Source organism: Megascapheus bottae, chromosome 18 (genome assembly GCF_031878675.1).
Source record: "Megascapheus bottae isolate mThoBot1 chromosome 18, mThoBot2.hap1, whole genome shotgun sequence".
Lineage (NCBI taxonomy): Eukaryota > Metazoa > Chordata > Mammalia > Rodentia > Geomyidae > Megascapheus > Megascapheus bottae.
In genome coordinates this window covers 10,883,897-10,906,410 of record NC_143526.1, presented here as the reverse complement: position 1 = coordinate 10,906,410, position 22,514 = coordinate 10,883,897, and the positions used below count along the sequence as shown (strand labels likewise).

The window sequence follows — 22,514 nt, the reverse complement described above, 5'->3', positions numbered from 1 at the left end:
AAGGAGGTACTCAAACCAGAGGTAAAATTCTGTGATGAAAGACATTACCCTATGGTCCATGGCCCATGCTACAGACAAGAGCATAGCTTACAAGGTATTGCAGGTAGCAAGTGGACACGTCAAATGTCGTGATTGCATGTGTGCTGCACTGAGAAGCAGAGAGTGGGAAATGTGAGAGTTTAAAACATAGGAAGCTAGGAACATTGTTTTTATTTCCTATTCAAGGGAGATTCTTAAGAAAAAAGGAGTCAACTCAGTCTTGGTAGGAAAACATCTCACTAGGAAAGATGGTCATCAGTCACACTGCCTGCTAGCACAGGGAAAGCTAAACTCATCAACACCATTGTTCTTTTAATGTCGACATTTTGTGGTTAGCAGAGGTCACTTATTAGTCATGTTTTATTATACCTAAAAGCTATTGCTTGATAACAACATATCACTTCTGTTTTGATTATTACTATCCTGCCTTTTTCCCCAAGGAAAAACTTTCACACTTGGAAGAGCTCAGTGTTTTGTTTTGGGGTTTCTTTTTTTTTTTTTTTTGAAGAAATATATAGTTTGGGCTGGTTATGTCTTTTTTTTTTTTTTTGGTCATGGGGCTTAAACTCTGGGCCTAAGTGCTATCCCTGAGCTCTTCAGCACAAGGATAGTGCTCTACCATTTTAAACCACAACACTGCTTCTGGTTTTCTGGTGAGTAATTGGAGATAAGAATCTCGCAGACTTTTGTGCATGGGCTGGCTCTGAACCACCTTTCTTAGATCTCAGCCTCCTGAGTAGCTAGGATTACAGGCATGAGCCACCAGTGCCTGGCTTGGTTATAGCTTCTTTAGAAAAGAAATTGCCCAATGTGTGTTTATTCAGAAAACTATTGCAGAACATATGTATCTACCGGGACAGAGAAAGAAAACCCAAGGTTACCTAATTTTCTTACCAAGAAAATTCTAGCCTGTTGTAAGAGGAGTTTCCAGGGCTGATTATTTTAAATTTTCTAAACTCCCTCAGTCCTTACAGGTTAATTAATGTTGTGCTAGGATAGCAAGCACCCTGCTGCTCTCTTCCCTTTTCTTCTTCTGGGGTAAGATGTTTACAAGTTGCTGTCGCCTGAGCCTGAGGAAGGATTGAGTGAGGAAGCAACAAGGCAATTTGCAACGTGGTTATTTGTTGGTGTTGTTTGCGTTGCTTATCAGTATATGACTGCCAGCACAAAAAGCAAACTCTGAACAGCCTTATCATACCTGGATATGCTTTTGGGTTCCTAAGTCCTGGTAAGTAAGCACATGTGGGGCAGAAGTGTTTTCAAACTTGTAAGATTGCAAGGCCTGCTGAACTCATTGACTGATTTTAAAGTAGTTGCATTTTTTTCAAGGTCACAGTTTCCTGTCCAGCTCTCTGTTTAGCACTCACTGGCAGAAAGGATAGCACTAAGTGGACAAGAGCTTCTCTCTTCCATTCCGTAAGCTTCTCATATGCTTTTCCAGTGTATTCCTTCAGGAGTCCCCTGTTCTAGGAAGGCCAGCACCTCTGTTAGACTGTGCAATGAGCACTGTGGCCTTGGCCTTTCATATGAGCACTATTGAGAAAAGAAAACGCATGTGCCAGGCAGCTAGGGCAAATGTTTTGCCTGATAACTGAACTGCAGCGGTGGTTGTTGTGTCCTCCCTGAAAGCTGAACTTTGAGACAGTGGTGATCAACTTTCGTTGTTCATTGGAGTCATCAGTGTCCCATCTGCAAACTTCTGGGATGTGGCTTGGAAACAGATTTTAAGATTCCTTCAGATATTTAAATAATAATTTTCAATGGAATCTAACATAAAACAAATATATCAGACAAATATGTAAATACTTGTATTACATAAATATAAATAAATACAAATTGTTTCCACCCAAAACCATTAGACTACTGGAAGGAGAAATAGACAAACCCTCACCCATTCAGCATGGGAGATTTTAACATTTCATTCAGAAACTGCTGTTGAAAGCAAGAAAAGACACAGACTTGAACAGCATGATCGGCAAGCATCACGTAGTAGATATGTATAGAATATTCTATGTAGTGACTGCAGAATGTACTTTCTCCCATCCCAAATAGGATCATTATAAAGCATGGTGTATTGCTAAAGTCCCAGCTTCTTAGAAAGCTGAGACAAGAATCTCAAGTTGCGGGTATTTAGCCAATAGAACATAAACAAGGCCACCCGAAAGCTACCAGCACAACCATGTTCATTGCACCATTGTTTACCCTAGCCAAGATAGGGAACCAACCCAGATGCCCCTCAGTGGACAAACAGATATATAAAATTATATATATATATACTTATATTATATATTTATATATAACCTATATTACATATAATATATATTTATATGTAACAATATATATAATATATACACATATGTGTATATATATATATATATCCATACATACGCACACACACAAAATGGAATTTTACTCTTCCATCAGAATGACATTGTACTATTTATAAGCAAATAGACTTGGAAATATGAAAAGTGAAGCAAGCCTGACTCAAAGAAACATAGGTTGCATGGTTTCCCTCATTTGTGGTAACTAGAATATGCCTATAAATCTACAGGTAAACACACTGGATGGTAAAATATATTTTTGCATATATAAATACACAAAGCTGGGACATGATAAATTATACACATCTCTAGATGTGAGATTAAAGGAGGATATTCATAGGAGCAAAAATCACAAAAGCTCAATAGCTATGGGTATATGAACATATAAAGTAATGCTTTTCTAATTGAACTCCAATATATGTAAACATGAGATTTTTGTTGCTACTCTTCCTGTTGTCTATCTGTTTTGTTAGTTGATCTGTGTTTGGGAGTATAAGGGAAGTTAGAGAAAGATAGGGACCAAGGGTGAACAAATGCAGCTGTAGCACTCACTAGACACTATGTAGAAAATGAACCACACAAATTGTGGGTGGGGTCAGGAGGAAAAACCTGGAAGAGAATGAGGAAGGGGTGACATGGTTCAAAAGAAATGTACTGGGCCTGGGAGTTTGGCCTACTAGTAGAGTGCTTGCCTAGCATGCACAAAACCGGGGTTTGATTCCTTGGTACCACATACATAGAAAAGGCTCAAGTAGTAGAGCTCTGGCCTTAAGAAAGCTCAAGGATAGTGCTTAGCCCCTGAGTTCAAGCCCCAGAACTGGCAAAAAAAGAGAAATGTACTCATTACCCAACTTATGTAAACTATAATCTCTTTCTCCATTATCCTTATAACAAAATATTTTTAAAAAGAGTCTCAAATTCAAGGCAGCCTGAGCTATGTATATGAAAACCTTGTCTCAAAAAACAAAACTGGAAAATACTCATGTGTTTGCAAATTTTTAAATATCTTTCTAAACCAGTGGGATAAACAAAAAATTTGGTAGAAAAATCCAGAACTACACCTCAGAAAAGCCAGCGTGCCTCTGCTCACCAAGCCCTGCCACTGTCCACCCAGGCAGAGAGTGGAGAAAAGGGGCTGAATGACGGACCAGTCCTTTGGACTGCAGTAATTTTTTTTTTTTTGTGGAAAGGAAGAGGGGTATTGCATCAGCACCAAACAAACACAGACAAGGAATCCTAGAAGCAAGAAAGATGGAGCCTTGCCCAGAAACCCCAGAGCCACTCTGTTTGTTAATTGTTTATGGGTAACCAAGGGAATATTGTTGCAAGTTCCACAGATTATAAATGTCAAAATGGGCAAATAGATAGCCTGATGATTTTCCACAGTGTCTTCATTTTTAAAGGGAAACACATTGCCCCTAGAGCTCTGTTAGCAGCTATCTGACAGTGTAATCCAGAGTTTCCTTCCCCTTTACTTTCACATTGTATGATATGTGAAAATTGCTTTAGTTTGTGCTGCTGTAACAAAATACCATACACTGGGTGGTTTCCACAGCAACCATTTATTTCTCAGAGTTATGGAAACTGTTAGACTAAAACCAGAGTATCAGCAGATCAGGTGTCAAGCAAGAACTTAACTGGGTTTGCAGATGTCCATATTTCTGTTGTGCTGCAGAGGACAATGAAGAAAGCAGGCTCTCTGACTTCTTATAAGAATACTCACTAATCCCATTCACGAGGGTTCCACTCTCATGCCCTCATCACCTCCAAAGGCCCCACTTTGCCCTCATTTTGAGAGCTAGGGTTTCAATATATGTATGGATTTGGATAGGGGATAGGGAATACAGATATTCATTCCATAGTAGAAATTGTTTTTGCATATTTGAGGTGAAGCTCAATAGTACAACAGGTGTTTAACATATGTGAGGACTTAGTTCAATCAGCATCAAAAGCAGAAAAGAAGGAAGGAGGGAAGGAAGGAAGGAAGGCACCAGTCACACCTGTAATCCTAACTACTCAGGAGGCTAAGATCTGAAGATCTTCTTGACTGAATTTAGGCATAGTTCCATCTAAAGTAACCGATTCCTATAGATCCCCAAAGCTCAACGGGAAGGTAGAATATACATCTACAGGCTATCATTGTTCCACCAAAGTTCCCCTACAAAGGAGCCACTTAGGTGGTTGGGAGTGGGGTCAAGGGTGTAGGCTCTGTGGATCCCACCTCCTGTGACCTCAAACCTGCTGCTGTGTTCAGTGAAGGAGGCAGAAAGCTTCACCCATCCACACCTAGAGCAGGACAGTCCTTGGCATGTGCTGTGCTCTTCACCTTTACATCATGCCGTGCTGTAGATCACCCTTGCTGCTGTTTGCTTCTTTGCTTCCAACTACACCTTAGACTAGCTCTGCCCACAGTCTCTTGTGTGATGGACCATCCAGATTTGTGTTGCCTGTCATGTAGCCCCTGGCCATAGGTGGCTACTGGACATTTTAAAAAGTAAGATATTTAATTTTTATTATTTCATTTAATTACTTGCTAAAGAGCCACATATGAGTAGTGAATTGGACAGTGCAGGAATCCAGGATAGGTAAATGTGTCAATGGACAGATGAGTGAGCTATTAATGTTTAATTTCTTTCAGTAAGAGCACAGGGTTTTTATGTTATCTCTGAAGTGAATAGGCTCCTTTCATTGTTGTCCTTAGGATTACACTCAGCAAAAAATTAACAGCTAGGGTGTGGCTTAGTAGTAGAACATATACCACACATGCCTGAGACATTGATTTCCACAGACAGTAACAAGAAAAAAATCATTTTAAAGAATAGCATCAAACATGAACATTTCAGTGAACAAAATAAAGTTTTATTTAAACACTCCTACAAATCAGTCTGAAGGATTATATCAGCAATGTGGAAACCTAAGCGATTTCATAAATGACATCACTATAGTTGCCCAAGTCCCATGCTTGTGTCCATTGTGAATAATAAAGTATTGCTCAGTATATGTGTGTATGCTACACCACCGCCATCTCATGGGGGCCATAGCATACTCACCTGATCCCCCCCATAAGAGGTCAGAACAGCTGAGACCAATAGTAGTGCAGCATACTGGGTACCCCAGGCAAACACCTACAAAGCTACAAGGCACTATAGGGCACACAGGATGACCTTTCCTTGTCCTAGAAGGCCCTGCTCACTGGGAAACTTTCACCTGTCACCACCCTCACATGCTTTAAGACATTCAACTATGAATTAAGCACTTAGTGACCTCATGATTCATGTCATCTTGCTAATGTTAAGATGACTTAAGGCACACTGAGGAAAAAAGAGCAAGAGACTTGAATGGGAGCTCCAAGTCTCATCATTGGACCACAGTGGTTCATCACAGAAGAAAGGGCAGGCAGAGTCTCTATGAACCCAGTCAAGGTCAAACTGGAGCTCTGACAAGTCACCTGAGTTTTCATTAACTTTTAACAGTAACCCTACATGTTGGAATATATTAACTTCCTACCAAGAGGCATCTAAGGGGAAGACTGTCTTTCCAGATCACAGCTTGGAGAAACACAACTGGAGTAGCTTCAGAACTGAAGATAAGCATGTCACTTTAGGAGTTAGTAGTAGTTCTATTACAACCCAAGCCAAGTGCACCAGGAAGTGAACCACACTGCAGGTTGGCAAGTTCTTAGGGCAGCTCTGTTAGCCTGAAGCCACAAGAATTACTATCTCAGACTTCTAAATTTGCTCAACAATAATGAAAAGAGCATCCCTGATGATCACACTTTCCACCCAGTGAGGCAGAAGGAGATTGCCGCAGCTCTGAGTTTTATGGAAAATGCATGTAAGGAAATTCATCACATTACACTTAAGTGTGTGTACATCATTCTCTCCAAATAGAAAAGTATTAAAAATTTTTTAAAAATTTCTGTATCTAGAAAGACATAGAGAAAACCTGATTGCTTCTAGCCCTAAGTTATGTGCGCTCTAACAGTTTTGGGTCTCCTTGTACTGTCCAAGAAGACATGGGGTTTCATTCCTGGAAACTAAATCCAGTACAAGTAGAACAACCTTACCCTGTCTACCTACCTCCCTACAGGTGACACTTCTAGGGTACCCAGAAGAAGGAAGGGCTTCAGCCCAACTTCACATTGGTACGGTACTCAGGTTATGTGCTGGGACAGGAAAATGTAGCCACCTTTGGGGCTGTCTTCTGAGAGGACTGTTTTCATGGGTCTGGGCACCGGGTCAGAACACCAAGGCAGAGGCTCCACCTTCTCACTTGGCAGCAGCCTGCTTGTCTTTGTGCTTCTGGAAGGCACTCAGGATTTCTGTGATGACATTGGGGTCCTCCAGGGTGGTGGTATCCCCCAGATCCTGGACTTTGCTGGTGATGATCTTCCTCAGTAACCGCCGCATGACTTTTCCAGACCGGGTTTTTGGGAGACGCTTCACCACCTGGCAAGGAGGGTATAGCATTCTAATCAGAGGCCACACCCAGCGCCCCATGCCAGCATCTGACTGCACTGAGATAAGGGCTCTCTGCTTGAGGCTGACGCCCTCACTGAGGACTCAACTGTGCTTAACTTTTGTGTAGGGCCTATCCCAGAGAAAGAGGTACACAGTTTCTGGCTTTATCTGCCCTACAAGCTGGGTAAATTCCACCCCAAAATGTGGGTGGGGGGATTCATTGTGGAGCAGGGCTTTGCTGAAACCCCACTGGGCAGACCCTACTGTGCTGGGATTATTTATTCTTTTTGTCTGGTCAGCTACCCACCATGAGGGCTTCCAAGAAACTGTGGAGCAATGCCCTACATCTGGCACTTCATCTCCAGCTAGGTCCCTAGCTGGGACCTAATTGTTTTTATCTTAAGAAGTTAAAAGCCACAGCCATTAATGCAAATAACAATACATAATGAGTTGTGTTTGGGTTGTTTGTTGTTGCTATTGTTTTTCTGGTGCTGGGTATTGAACCCAGGGCTTCAGTTGTATGAGATGTTTCATGGTAACGCTCTCTTTGGAAACAGTTTACTCTAACTATAAACTCTAGTAGTTGGCACACCGGGCCAGTAGTTTAATTTCAAGCATTTAATACCTAGGATTCTCCATTAGGGAAATGTCAATGAAGAAAATAATGAAACATCCAAAGGAACTGGAGAGGAGGCTTAATTCTCCCCCACCCCAAGAAAGTGACTTTCTCCCATGAATGATTCTCCTTAGCTGGCAACCAGAAATGTGTTCAGAAACATCACAGGACTAGAGAACTCTGGTGCTTCCTGCCTATTTAACATTTGCACATTGTCTGGGGTTGGGCTCAGTCATACAGCACTTGCCTAGCATGCACAAGCCTCTGGTTGAGTACTGGTACAGTTCAGATCTCAAATGTCCCCCAAAACACCCTTGTTGGAGGGTTGGCGCTATTGGGAGGTAGTGAAACCTTTAGTAGGTGAGGCCTACTAGAAGGAAGTAAGGTCACTGAGGGTGTGTTCCTGAAGGAGATAATGGGCCCCTAGTCCTCTTTCTCTCTCTCTCTCTCTCTCTCTCTCTCTCTCTCTCTCTCTCTCTCTCTCTCTCTCTCTCTCTCTCTCTCTCTCTCTCTCTCTCTCTCTCTCTCTCGTTCCCAATCCCCATGATGCCAGCCCCCATGATGCACTCCTTACTCCTTGCCATGACACTCTGTGCCACTGAAGCCCCAAAAGAACTGTCAACCAATCATGGGCTGAAACTTCTGACACCATGAACAAAAATAAACCTCTGATTTTTTTTTTGTGTGTGTGTGTGTGTGTACATGCCTAGTCCTGCAGCCCAAGGACTAGATGCTGCCCCTGACTTTTTCTATTCCAGGCTAGTGCTCTAACACTTAAGCCACAACTCCACTCCTAATGTTTTTTGCTGCTTAATTTGAGATGAAAGTCTCATGGGTTTTTCTACCTGGGGAAGCTTGGAACCTCATCCTCAGACCTTAGCCTTCTGAAGTAGCTAGACTTACAGGCCTGAGCCACCAGTGCCTTGCTAACCTTTCATCTTTTTACTGATTATATTAGGTGCTTTATCATGGGAACAAGAAGATAATACAAAAAAGAAAATTAGAATTTAAAGTCCAAATTCTTTTCACAACCCAGTCCTGTACCTATAGGCAGTCTCCATATAGCAAAGTACAAAAGTATGTATTCTTGCCTGGAAAAGGTGAGTACAGTAAATTGTGGGTGCTATTGACCCTCGTCATCCTCACCCACTGTCCCAGAAGAAAAAAAAACAACTAATGTCAGTTTTGATGTTTATTACCAAGAAACAACATGCTTGTAAAACATCATCACTGCTTAATAATTGTTGAATGCACAGATGTAGACTTAAATGGGTGCCAGGGGTCATACCTGTAATCCTAGCTATCCAAGAGGCTGAGATCTGAGCATCATAATTCAAAGCCAGCTCAGGTAGCCAAATTGGAGAGGCTCTTATCTCCAATTATCCAGCAAAAAGAAGTGGAGGCGAGCCGAGCCTCAAGTGGTACAGTATCCACCTTGATCAACAAAGTTGAAGCAGAGCCTGAAACCTTGAATTCAAACTCAAGTACTGGCACAAAAACAAAAAAGGGAAGTGCTGTCCCAAGTTGGATGGGGAGGATCCACTCACCAGAATCTGGTCAGGCACGGCATATTTGGCAATCTTGGTGGCCACTGCTGACTTGAGTTCATTTACCACTACATCTGCATCACCTGCATCATCTTTCAATACAATGAAGGCAAATGCAGCTGGAAGGAAAGGAAAGATTTGGGAGCATGGATCCACAAGTTCCCTCCCACCACCGCAGTGTTATCCACAAACAGCCACAAATCCAAAACATTTTTAAATCTTATGTTGGTGACAGGGTGGCAGCTGGTTTCTTTCATTTGCAGCTCTACTGCATGCCAAGAGGCAGCTGTTCCACAGTTCCGCAAGCATCCAGAGTGGGAGTCCTATAGCTGAAAGCTGGGATCCAGAGCTCCAGTGCTGGCAGCTCTGTGTGATCTGGAATATGTGACTTGCACTCTGTTTCTTCAACTATCAAAGAACCTGTGACCAGAACTGACGGGATTAGGTACAGACACAGATGATGGACACTTGCCTCATAGCAACATGGACAAAACACATGGTAGCCACGGGCCATAATGACTATTCAAGTGAAAGCCAAGTTTCCATGCCTCCATTGCACAAGCCACATTTCCAGTGCTAGCCAACTGTAGCATGAGTAGACAGGGAACAGCTCCATCATGGCAGAGCTGGGCAGCCCTGGCCAACCCATATTGTCACTAGATTATATCTGTCAAGACCCTGGCAAGTTTCAGAACAAAATTAGGTATTAACAATATTAATATTGGGTCCAGTCTTACTGTTTAACCGGTGAGCAGTCACTTGACCCAGTGCTATTACCTATAGCAGCTCATCCCTTCTCACTGACCTTCATACAGTAAGTGCAGCTCTCCGTATTGTTCATGAGCCTGTTTAGTCATGCACCAACTTCTCTCATCTAGTTTCTTCTTCTCCTGGCACATCTCACCTATCACACTGCAATTTCCTCACTGTCTACATTATTGGTCATTGTCTATCTCCCCTCACCCAACTTGGTAGCTTTACCAACCAAAAAAAAAATTTGCCAGTCTTGGGGTTTGAACTCATCTACACCACCAGTTTTTCACATCTTTGGTGGGGGGAAAAAAACAATTTCAGCTTGGTACTTGAGGTAGCATTGGAAGTGAGTTGAAACTATTGGTTTCTGAGATAGATATAACAAAACCCACACAGAAAGAAGAACAAATTAAAAGATAGGCAAAGGCGCATACCACCCAGGATGTCGAAAACCAGAGGAGCTAAAGGCCTGTCTAGAGCCTTGTGGGGTCCAGGTTTTTAGAGCTTTTTTCTCTGCTTCCTGTCCACTATGAGATGGGCAGCTACCCCCTCCCCGGGATCCTGCTACTTGGAAACTGTACAGGCTCAGAATCACCTGAGCTGACAACTGTGGACTGCGTTCTCTGAAACTGAGAGCCAATAAGTAAATAAATATCCTTTCTTCTGTATGTACAACATTTTGTGACAGTAATAAGAAAAGCAACTAATACACACTATTGGTATCACAGAGGAGGGAGCACTGCTGTGACTAAACTTGTGGTTCCTCACTTTTAGAATGGCTTTGCAGTGGGCATTTGGAAACAGTTGGCAATATAGGCTAGAGAGGCTTAAGAATTCTGTAACCAGAGCTTAATTAAAATTCTGGTATTCATGAAGAAGACCAAAATTCTAATAGAACAGCTGACAATAAATGTTCACAACATCTTGCTCTTATTTTTTGAGGGGTTGTTCAAGACCGCCGATGCCTCTGGGATAGGATGAAAGGTACCTAGCATCACAGGCCCCCTTTAAGGAATTCTTTGCTCTCTTAAGGATGTAGGCTATGAGATGAACTACAATACTAGCTCAGCCACGAGACTCAGAAACTAGGCTTCCAAACCCTGGGAAAACAGCCCTCTAGGAACTGTCAGACCATGGACATATAAAATGTACAGGTTTCCACAAAATTGGGGTCCAGACTCCTGACATGCAAGTGGCTTCTGATTGGATTCAAAGTTATCCTGAGTGATCTGTGAAGAACTGTTCTCATCTCCACCCCTCTGCATACTAATTATATCCAGACAACACCTCTGTTGATGCAGCTCCTCAAAGCTTTCGGTCGTATCTCAATCTCCCGTGCATAAGGCCATAGCAGCCTCATGGTGGCATCTGTTTGACAGAAACTAAAAATACTGTTTAAAATAATAACAAGAATTTTAAATGTCACAGGGCTTCAACTTAAAGAAATTATTTAAGCCAGGCTCATTGGTTCATGCCTGTAATCCTAGCTACTCAGGAGGCTGAGATCTGAAGATCATGGTTCAAAGCCAGCCCAGCACTAAAATCCGTGAAACGCTTATCTACAATTAATCATTAGAAAACTGGAAGTGGTGCTGTGGCTCAAGGGGTAGGGCGGTATCCTTGAGCTGAAGAGCTCAGTGATAGCACCCAGGCCCGGAGTTCAAGCCCACAGCAGACAAAAAGAAAAATTATTTGAGGGGAGAGAGAGCAAATATCTCTGCATATATAATTCCCAAAATAGCAAAATAGCAGTAGTAATAATAATAACAATAATAATAAAACACACAAATAATGAAATGCTGTCACATGAGTGTGGCAGGAGAAGGGGTGATATTTGGGACAAGTTGTGACACTGAGTTTCCCTAAAAGAAGAGTACTCAATCCCAGGCCATAAGGACAAGGCAACACAGGTCTGACCATCAGTGTCCTCACACAGGGTCAGGGTGTGTCTAGGTCACACCAGGCCAGGTTAGAGTAACCACTGTGAATCTGACATTGCGACACTCGGGTGTTCCTGCCCCTTCCCAGACACAGACACCTGGGAATTGGCTGGCTTTGGAACAAAGACCTTTTTGGCCACTTATGCCACTTCTTCCTAGCGTGTCACTGTGCAATAGGAATGACAAGCCAGATTTCTCCAGAATCTAGTTCATCAAATAGCATTCTCCAAAGCATACCCCATCATTCAGACATGGCAACTGCAGAGCTGGCACTGTGCCATGACGGAGCAGGTGAACAAGATATGGTTGGACATTTCTTATGATGTTTCAGTAATACGGCTTGGACAGTGCCCCAGCCAAGTGTACCAAGAACAGAACTTACGGCTCAACCAGGTCATCGCTGCTTATCCACAAGTATCTTAAGGCCTAGCAAAGACTAGACATTTCAGAACTCTGACTCTAGCCTGTGGTTCAGTTTCCTCACCCCCCAAATCTCCACTTTAGAGAAAAGAAAAGCAGTATCTTGGCCCAGAGAGGCCTATGCTCTGAGACCATTCTTTCTTTGGGGCACCTTGCTGGGTGTGAGACCAGGAAGCAGAGAGGAGGGCCCCTATGCAGGCTCACCTTCTCCCTTGATGGAGTGAGGGTAGCCAATGACAGCGGTTTCTGGCACTGCGGGGTGGTCAGCCTGTGTATAGCAAAGAACAAAAGGGCACAATGTGGCAGCCCTGGGACCTGGAAGTAACTCGGGGTACACATTCCCACCCCAATTTTAAGGTTGACAGAAACACCATGGAGGCAAAGGAGAAGCCAGGGCTGAGCTCACCATCGCATCTTCTATCTCTGCAGTCCCCAGGCGGTGGCCGCTGATGTTGATGACATCATCCATGCGCCCTGTGATCTGGTAATAGCCACTCTCAGTTCGGTGAGCCCCATCTCCAGTGAAATAATAGCCTGCACCACAGCAGGAATGATTGAGCTCCAATAGCAACCAGGGGGACTCCCAATCTTCCATGGGGGATATAGCAAGTGTTCCGTCCTGATTTCACTCTACAGATTAATTCTGAAGGTAGCCTGGCTGAGTTCATGGCTTGCTGGTTCTCTCAGCAGCTCCTTAGGCAGACATTTCTCTAAAGGGTACCCTAGGCTGCATTCTGGTAAATCTGTAAGTGGTACTGAGTCAGCAGAAAATTAGAGGTGTCAAGAGAGTTCAGGGATCAGAATACAGATGGCTCATTCGAAAAGCCTTCCCAAGCCAGGCACTAGTGGCTTATGCCTGTAATCCTAACTACTCACTCAGAAGGTTGGGATCTCAGGATCATAATTCAAAGTTAACCTGGGGAAGTAAAAGTCCATGAAACTCTCACCTCCAATAAACTACTCAGAAAAAGGCAGAAGTAGTGCTGTAGCTCCAGTGGCAGAGTGATTAGCCTTGAGAAAAAGAATCTCAGAGACAGTGTCGGGGTCTTGAGTTTAAGCACCATGACTGGTACACACACACAAAAAAAAAACCTGCCAAAATGAGTTTCAGGTACAAACTTGAGACTGAAAATGACTGGTTCCCATAAAGCAGAGATGACTGGCATTTATACAACAGTTCCACGTCAGTGACACAATAGCAAACCAGGACAAAAGTGAATGGAAATTGTAAGAAAAGTCCTGGCCTTCATAACAGCTTCCCAAGGGGTTTCTTCTGCACTCCACTTTCCAATGAATAAAATGGCCACCAGACACTTGCTAATGGCTGTACACTCACATTCACCCAGCTGCACAGAGGCCTCTGTGGTGGGACTGGCTCCTGTGGTGGGGATAAGAAGGTCAGTGGGGAACGGGGAAGGAGGCTGGAACCAAACTGTTGCCTCCACATTGAATGGTAGTCAGTTACCATTATCTTAACGTGTTCCCCCAATCTATGGAAATCCTTTTCTGGTAACTCATGGAAAAGGCATAAGGACCCAGTTTGGCCACTCACCTGGGTATGCCTTGAAGTAGGCATCTACGAACCTCTGGTGGTCTCCATAGATGGTCCTAGCCATGCCTGGCCAGGCCTGGGAGATGCACAGGGCTCCAGAAACATCACCTCCCTCCACAACATTGCCCTGCAGACCCAGGGAGACACATATGAGAGCAGGTGGGTTCTAGCCGACAAGTGAAGAGCTGACAAGAACCATTATCCGTCTTACTGCTTGGTCTGAGGCAGAAAAATGGCAAGAGGGACCCAAAGGGAACTTTCCAGAGCTTTCCTCCCAAGGTCATCTGAGGAGAGCCTGGGCTTAGACGACACTGTGATGTCATCATCTGTGTCCTTCTGAGAGGAGACTACAGTGAGTACGGGAGGACCTGAGCTTTCCTCAGAGACCAGGCCCTGCATGTGCACAGTGAGCGAGTAGGAAAAAGAGGCAGGACAGCCTCTGCAGGGCCCCACCCACCTTCTCATCCATGAGAACAGGGATAATGCCAAAAAAGGGCCTCATCGCCATGCCAGGGACAATCTCCGCCCCTTCTTCCGAGGGCCGAGGTGCAATGCAGATGCCTCCTGTTTCTATGAAGAAGAGAAGAAGAAAGCAGATTGGCCTGAGAGCCAGTGACAGGTGCATCTAGTGCTCTCAAAGGACACGTGACAATTTCCCTGAATTTGTCAGAATAAAAGGTAGGTGGAGCATCTGATCTGGAACAGAGATTCAGAGCCAATGGCACAAGACCTTCATCTCAGGGTTCCAGTGCCTTCTGTTTTGAACATGGGAGGAAAGGGTTTAGACCCAGTAGCTCTGCATCAGCAGCTGGGTACAAGCTTCTCCCTCTGCTGAGTGTGGGATCACTGGTCAGATGCTTGTTTGAAGTCGAAAAAGGCACAAGCCATCCACTTCCAGAGGAAAATGATTGCTCTGGAATGTTGCACATTTAATATTGACCCAACAATGAAAAGAGATGGGCATCAGGCCAGTCCCACGTCAATTCTCTGGCAGTCGTCTCAATCAGCTACGTGGCTATCCAATAAGTCAGATAACTCAAGAAAGAGGATGCACAGATCAAAATAAAATGCCACAGAAAAGCTTCCTTTCCCTTTTCACACTGAAATTTAAATTGGATCATTAGCTGTAGCTGTACCCAGAAAGGAGTCCCTTGAGACTCGGGTGAGAGTCCCTTGAGGCTCAGTGATAAGAGCACTGGGACAGCATACAGGAGGCGCAGGGTGTAACTGCCAGTCCTGCAAAAACAATTAATAATAATAATAGTAATAATAATAAATAGGAGGACAGAGAGAGAAGGAAGAAGTAGAGAAGGAGGAAGGGAGAGTGGGAAAAAGAAAAAGGAACCAAGGAAAAGAAAAGAAAAGGGGGAGGGAGAAGGAAAGGGTAGACCCCAATTGAGTAAGGTAACTCCTCTGAATTTAGCTTTAGGCCCTGGGCTTTAGTCGGGTCACCTTATTTCATCCTTAGCAAAAGGTCATGGCAAGTACCCTCACTTGACAAACCAAGAAATCATTCCACATATTCAGACAGCTGGGAAATGGCAGCCAGGGTATCTGAGCATTCTCATTCAGTACCCATATATCAAAGGGACTCGGCACAGCATTCATCATCACATTCCCAGCTGAGAGCCCCAACTCTGGCCTCAGTTCACACAAGCCGCTTCAGTCTCAGAAAGGGGCTGGACATCAGTTCTAATCCATATCCTGGCTCCTCCCCAGAGATGGAGCTAGGCTCACCTGTCTGCCACCAGGTATCCACCAGTGTGCATCTGCTGTCTCCCACCACACGGTGGAGCCACTCCCAGGCCTCCTGGTTGATAGGCTCTCCCACTGAAACCACACATGGGAAAAGAAATTAAAGGAGTTCAGATAAACCTGAAGCCAAGAGGAGCATAGTATTAGAGAACAGTTCCATCATTTTTTTTCTAAAGGACATACAAGGAAACCTGTCAAAGCTATGTGTTTATCATGTTTATGGTCATGAGAAAATAAGGTACTTTCATCATTAGGTAGTCAAAAAGCAAAAATTTAGGAGGAATGAAGGAAGAACTATATGAAGAATATATTTTGAAAAGCAATTGGAATATTTCTCTGAATTGTTAAAATTATAAACATCCCAGCTGGGTGCCACTGTCTCACACCTGTAATCTCACAGCTTGCCCAAGCAGGAAAGTCTGTGGGTCTCTTATCTCCAATAAACTATCAAAAAAAAAAAAAAAGCTGGACAAGATGCTATGGCTCAAATGGTAGAATGCCAGCCTTGAACAAAAATGGTTCCAAAAAAAGTATAAACACACCATACAACTACTTTAGACAAATTTTAGGGACAAAATCTATTAAAGCTAAAGATACTTACTCTATTATCCCAAAATTTAACTACTGACATATCCTTCACAGAAATAATGTAGATGCCCACAGAAATGGGCACATACCACAATAGTCTTAGAAGCTCTGTTTCCAGCAGAACTACAAATTTCTTAAGAGTTGAGTGGCTATTTTATGATAGTAATGGAACTACATAAGTATGAAAATAAGCAAACCACAGTTGCCTGCACATATAATGTGATCCCATTATACAAAACACAAAAATTAATCCACAGTGATTAATTAATTAATCCATAGTGATCAGGAGTGGAGCTTGAACTCAGGGCCTGCATGTTGTCTCTTAGCTTTTTTTTTTTTTTCTCAAGGCTAGTTAATTGGAGATAAGAGTCTCATGTTCTCTTCTGCCAGAGAAGAGAACCATGATCCTCAGATCTCAGTCTCCTGAGCAGCTAGGATTAAAAGCCTGAGTTACTTGGTGTCCAGCGCATTCTTTTCGTTACTATAGTTTGATCTCTACTTATACGTAAGAAAGCATTCCTCAGCCAGATATTGGTGTCTTATACCTGTAATCCTAGCTACCCAGGAGACTTAGATCTAAAGACTGAACTTCAAAGCCAGCCTGGGCAGGAAAGTCCAGGAGACTCATCTCCAATTAATCACCAGAAAATTGGAAGTGGTGCTGTAGCTCAAAATAGCCTTGAGTAAAAAAGTTCAGGGATAGCACCCAGGCTCTGATCACCCAGCTCCTCTTCCCCCCGACCTGCCCCACTACCGCCCCCACAAAAAAGAAAGCATGCTTCAAACTGAGTATCTGACATCTGTGACCTTACTGCCTCTTAGTGTCAATAGAAAAGAAGCACTTGCTCTGTCTTTCAATGCTGTAACTTAACCTCTACCATAAAGAGTTCATTTCCCTAGGGCTATGCTACAGCAACACTCACTAGTTGAGATTCACTGCAGCTTAAACAGTGAAACACTCCCCTTATAGCTTCTCTGGCTCAGGACTCCTATCTGACTCCCATCTGGCAAAGCCCCCAGGTCAGTGGCCACAGACACCCCCTCTCCTGCTCACCTGACCCCAAAGTGCGCAGAGAAGAGCGATCATACTTCTTTACCCAGGAATCACCGTATCTCAGCAGGAGTCGGATGGCTGTTGGGGCACCGTAGAACTGACTGATCTGTAACCTCTGCACAGTTTCCCAGTACCGACCTACAGGACAATCCATGTCAAGGACAAACCACATGAGCTATCCAGGAAATGCTCCAAGGGGTATTACTGTAGACTTCAAAACGTAACACAGAACTTTCAGTCCTAATTAAATGTCTCCTAAAGGATATCTGGCCTTCCCCTGGTAACACTACAGCCACTGCTCATATGCAGGGCACATACATATAAAATTACCCCTGTAAAACCCCTCAACTCACACCATAGATCACACCTGAGCTATGGCCCTTTGTCCTAGTATTGTCCCTACACTCTCCTGACTACCTTCAGCCCGGCTGGAATGCTCAGGAAAAAAAACCTGCAGGCAGTCACCACAATTACATTACAAGTAGATGCCCACAAATACTTGGAACCATTGTGCTATGTGAGAAAAGCAAAAGGGTGCAAGATATGATCTCATTCCCCAAATGACCTCATTTGATGGATGTGGACCTAGGTCATCCATGGCACTGAATGTTATGGTGGCAGAACCAAGGAGAATAGAGGAAGTAGGCAGATGAGCTGGACTTCAAGGAAGGGCCACATCTGATCAGGCGAGGTGGTCATAGAGGGACAATGCTAAGGCTATGGCCTAAGGCAGGTAGCTTAGGTTACAGGGGGAAGAATTTTGGAATGGGTGATTTGGAGTTAGGATATCTTCTGACTCTTAATCAGTCTCCCGTCTATCGTTCATATCATCTTCCTGGGAACAGTTCTAGGCTCCAGTCCCCCGAGCAGGACTAGCCCAGAAGCTAGTGTCTAGTTAGCATCTTGCCAATAAGATCACAAGAACCTTCATCAAAGCGCAATCTCTGACCTCCTATAGACTTTCCACCATCCTCCAACTCCCCTCCCATACAACCCAGTGCAGGCCCCAAACAAGGTCCTCAGTTCTCACCAGCATTGGGGTAAACTGGGGTACTCTCAAAAAGGACACTTGTGGCTCCATTACAGAGGGGACCATATACCACATAGCTGTGGCCTGTGATCCACCCGATGTCAGCTACACAGCCGAAGACATCGCCTGGTTGGTAGTCAAACACAAGCTGCAGGCAAGGAGGGTACAATCAGGAGTTTGTCCTCCCTAGTGCACCACATTTCCCACACAGCAGTAAAATATCACTATGACACGCATACACAGTGAGCTGCAGTCACCCACAGCCACCCACAGCAGGATAAGGGAAGACAGCATGCAGTAGAAGAGAGGATTCCTGAAGCAGTAACTGTTGAGTGACCCTGGAGGATAAGAGTGGGGAAAAGAAGCCACATATAGTGAAATACATGTTGTATGAGCCTCCAGGAAGAAGCTCAAAGTCAGACCAAAACCAATCTGGACAATGAAGGTTGCCCTGGAGATCACCTGGGGGGGGGGCACCTGGGAGTCTTGCAGAATGGGAGATACCCCATGTCCTGAAAGGAGTTTGTATCCTGAAGTAAAATTTCATTTAGCTGTGTGTTCAAGATGTAAATACAGTCAGGCACCAGTGGCTCACATGTGTAATCCTAGCTACTTCAGGAGGCTGAGATCAGAGAATCGCAGTTCAAAGCCAACCTGGGCACAAAAAGTCCGTGAGACACTTATCTCTGATTAATCACCAGAAAACCAGATGTGATGCTTTGGCTCAAAGTGGTAAAGTGCTAGCCTTGAGCTGAAGAACTTAGGGATGGAACCCATGCTGAGAGTTCAAGCTCTATGACAAATCAAAAAAAAAAAAAAGTGCCATGGCTCAGTGGTCTACACCTGCTTAGTATGCATGGGCCCCAAAAAAGAATAAGAAAGGAAAAGGTATAACATCTTCCTGCATAACCTTATGCTCAACTTTTTGTTCTTGGTGTTGGTGCTGGGGCTTGACCTCAAGGCCTGTGTACTATCTCCGAGTTCTTTCGCTCCAGGCTGGTGCTCTACCATTTTGAGCCATAGATCCACTTGTTTTCTGGTGGCTAATTGGAAATAAGCATTTCATGACTTTCTTATCTAGGCTGGCTTTTGAACTATAATCCTCCTGAACTATTAGCCTCCTGAGTAGCTAGGATTACAGACATGAGCCATCAGTGCGTGGCATTCAAATAGCTGGCCATCGGTGGCTGGCACCTGTAATTTTAGCTACTCAGGAGTCTGAAGACTCCTGTAAGAAGGAACTGTGTCTCCAGCCAAGGAAAGAACCTCCAGGAAGAAAGCACTTTCACTGTTCTAATGAATCAACACACCACCACCCCAAATCCTTCAGCACTCACTTAGTTGAAAGGCAACTAGCTGAATACAAATTGCCAAATCCTTCACAGGGCTGGAGACGTCTCTCACCACAGTTCTTGGAGAGAAACCAGATGCCTGGGACTGACCATTCTCCAAAGATCCAGCAACCAGGAAGTACCCCGACCTCATTGTACGGCCCCCAATCACTCACACCTCAAGCACCCTTCAGGATCTACCACTTTCCTCCCTAACAACTCAATACTATCTGCATACATATACAAATACACATGCACATATGAGGGCAAACACATGCACATGTATCTAGATACATCAACATATATGCAAATACACTGATGCCTACCCATGTTCATGCACAGACATTCACATATGTGTGCACATACACACAACACACATGTGTACTTGAGCTCACAACAATCCCAGAACCATTGACCTAAGCATTAAGAACCTTAGTGCCAAGGAGTTGACACACACTGTCACCTGATTTGCAGGGCAGCTCTCAGTGTGGAGACACTTAGCCATCTTACATTGAGAGCATAGAGACTTGGACAGTTTCAGGAGCTACACATGATGACTAAAGAGGCCTTTCCAGGAATAGAGCTGGGGAATACACATGGTGGGAGACACACTTTTATCCAGGTAGGCCTGTATCCCACATTACTTCCACTGAGCACAGCAGATTAGTTAATTGCCTGTGTTTCCATGGACATTCCAGGCCTTGTACTTCAAGGTCAAAACACTGCTGACTTGGTATGAAGCAGGCTTTCAACACCAATTAGTAAGAAGACACACAGCTCCTTTCCTATTCCTATTTCTGTTGAGTCCTATCAAAAAAAGGGGGGGGGCTCAAAGTTCCTGTTCCCAATGCTCAAAACATAAAATCATCTGGGCCCCAGTGACTCCTGCCTATAATCCTAGCTAGTCAATAGGCTAAGATCTGAGGATCATAGTAGAAAGCCAGCACAGGCAGAAAAATCCATAAGATGCTTATCTCCAATTAACCACTAAAATCCAGAAGTGGACATATGTCTCAAATGATAGAGCATTAGCCTTGAAGGACACAGCTAAGGGGACAAGGCACCAACGTTTGGGCTCCAGCAATGGCATTTAAAAAAGGGGGGGGGAATCAAATACTGAACTGAAATTCAAAACTTTCTCCAATTCTTATCAATGCACTCTCTTTTGTTTTAGTATGCGGGTAACACTTTAAACACAAATGACAGTTTCCTTGTAATTTTACATAAATTAACAGAAACAGATCCAGCCTGCTGGGACTTCCTTGCATTTGGACTCAGGAATTACATTTTCCAAATTCTTTTACTAATAGTCCGTCAATCCTTGCAACACCCCCTCAAGAACTAAGGAGGGATGGGGCTTTTCAGATGAGAATGCTGAGATACAAAAAGGCTCTGTCACAGAGGAAGGTCAGCCAGCAGCCAGAGGACACAAGTCTACCCTGTCTGTCTTTCTGTCTCACTTATGGACATGATGGAAATGCACATTGCCCAGATGCAGGTGGTTCTTCTCCTGTCCCAGCCTCTCCTTCCTCCTTGGATGCTTCTTGGGGATCTTATAGTTTGGATCTATGATGTCCTCCAAAGGCCATGTGCTAAATGTTTGGCTGCCAGTTCATGGGCATTTAAGAAATAAGTATCATGAGGGCCTGATCTCATCAATGGAGTGCATCTACGGATGAGGTCATAGCTGGGTAGATTAGTGGAACTTGTAGAAGGTAGGACCTGGTTGGAAGAAGTGAATCACTGGAGGCCAACCTTTAAGGACAACATCTGTCCCTGACCCCTGCCTCCCTTTCTCTCTCTGCTTCCTGGCCACCATGAGGTGAGTAGCTTTGCTCCTCCATATGGTACCGCCGCTGCCATGGAATGTCACCTCACCACAGACCCAGAAACAACTGAGCCCACTGGCCATGATCGGAAACTGAGTCAATAGAAATCTTTCCTCCTTGAAGTTGATTTTCTTAGGTAGTTTTTCACAGGGATGGGAAGCTGTCCAACACAGGGTAACCACCTAGCTCCACTCATAGCCAGGGACTCAGCACCCATGTGATCATTCTGGCCAATCAGTATTTTCAATCCAACCCCTACCCCCATTCACCATGACAAAGTCAAAATTTAGGCCACAAAGCTCAACTCAGCCACGATGTTGCTGTCACTATGAAAGTTCTCTCAGCCCAGCTAGGGAAGCCTGGCCTCATGGTACAAGGAACCAAGTCAGGGAAAGGAGTTGCCAGCTAGAAGAGTGAGCCGTGCTCACCTGGGTTTCCAGGTCATCAGAACCACACAGCTCCCTTTGCTGCTGCCACTAGCAGTGGCCATGTTGGCCTTTCACAGCAGAGAATCCAGTCCACTGATAACACCTAGAAACTCTAGCCAACCTGCGAAGTGTCAGCTACTCCTCAAGGTAATCAGAGACGAGATGTTAATCCAAAATCCTCCTCCAACCCATATCAAATGAATATCAGTTATGCATTTATGCTTATAAACATGCCACAACTAAACGCCAACACAGCATCCCAATTGACATTATTTTACTTACAGAAGGTATTCAGGTCCAACTTCAGCCCCTCCTCAACCTTCCCAGAGCCCATCCGACCTCAGTCTTCCTCCTGACACTGGCTCCTACCTTGTGAGTCAAGGCGGCATACAACAGGTAGCCTGCCTGGGTGTGGACGAGCCCCTTAGGCATTCCAGTACTCCCTGAGGTGTATAGCAGAAAGAGCATGTCTTCGCTGCTCATACTCTCTGGATTGCACACAGGGGCCTCCTTGGCCATCTCCTAGAAGGGAGAAGAATCACACCACCAGTTCAGGGCACTTAGCCTCTCCCCAGCCTTCAGCTTTCTTGACACCAAGGCCCAGCTGCTCTGAGACTCAGCAGATCGCCTTCAGAGTTCTCCACTTTCTCTAGTCAGCCCTGGTTCAATTTCAAATGCAGAGAACACACAAAATCAAAGAATTGGCAGTGCAGGGCTCAATGGTGGAATACTTAGTTATGGGTTAAATCCTAAGGAGAAAAAAAAATGAGGGGGGAGGGGAAAGAAGGAGAAAAAGAAGAGGAAGAGGATGATAACAATGATGAAGAGGGGAAGGAAGAAATATCACC

At 44.3% G+C, this 22,514-nt stretch overlaps 1 protein-coding gene across 2 annotated transcripts in view; it reads right to left on the bottom strand.

Moving 5' to 3' along the window:
- Positions 1-5,202: 5,202 nt before the first annotated feature.
- Acss1 (acyl-CoA synthetase short chain family member 1) overlaps positions 5,203-22,514 on the bottom strand; it is a 55,983-nt gene continuing 38,671 nt past the window's right edge. The window contains exons 5-14 of one of the 2 annotated variants that reach the window (XM_090351904.1): positions 22,036-22,188; positions 18,079-18,226; positions 17,049-17,186; positions 15,389-15,481; positions 14,109-14,221; positions 13,652-13,778; positions 12,506-12,633; positions 12,304-12,367; positions 8,987-9,105; positions 5,203-6,811 (exon numbers count right to left, since the gene is read on the bottom strand). In XM_090351904.1, the coding sequence (XP_090208030.1) occupies positions 6,632-6,811; positions 8,987-9,105; positions 12,304-12,367; positions 12,506-12,633; positions 13,652-13,778; positions 14,109-14,221; positions 15,389-15,481; positions 17,049-17,186; positions 18,079-18,226; positions 22,036-22,188 (1,263 nt within the window). In that variant the 3' untranslated portion in view covers positions 5,203-6,631. Of the gene's footprint in view, positions 6,812-8,986; positions 9,106-12,303; positions 12,368-12,505; positions 12,634-12,702; positions 13,478-13,651; positions 13,779-14,108; positions 14,222-15,388; positions 15,482-17,048; positions 17,187-18,078; positions 18,227-22,035; positions 22,189-22,514 lie in introns of those variants that run through there. The other variant, XM_090351905.1, reaches the window with a different exon arrangement.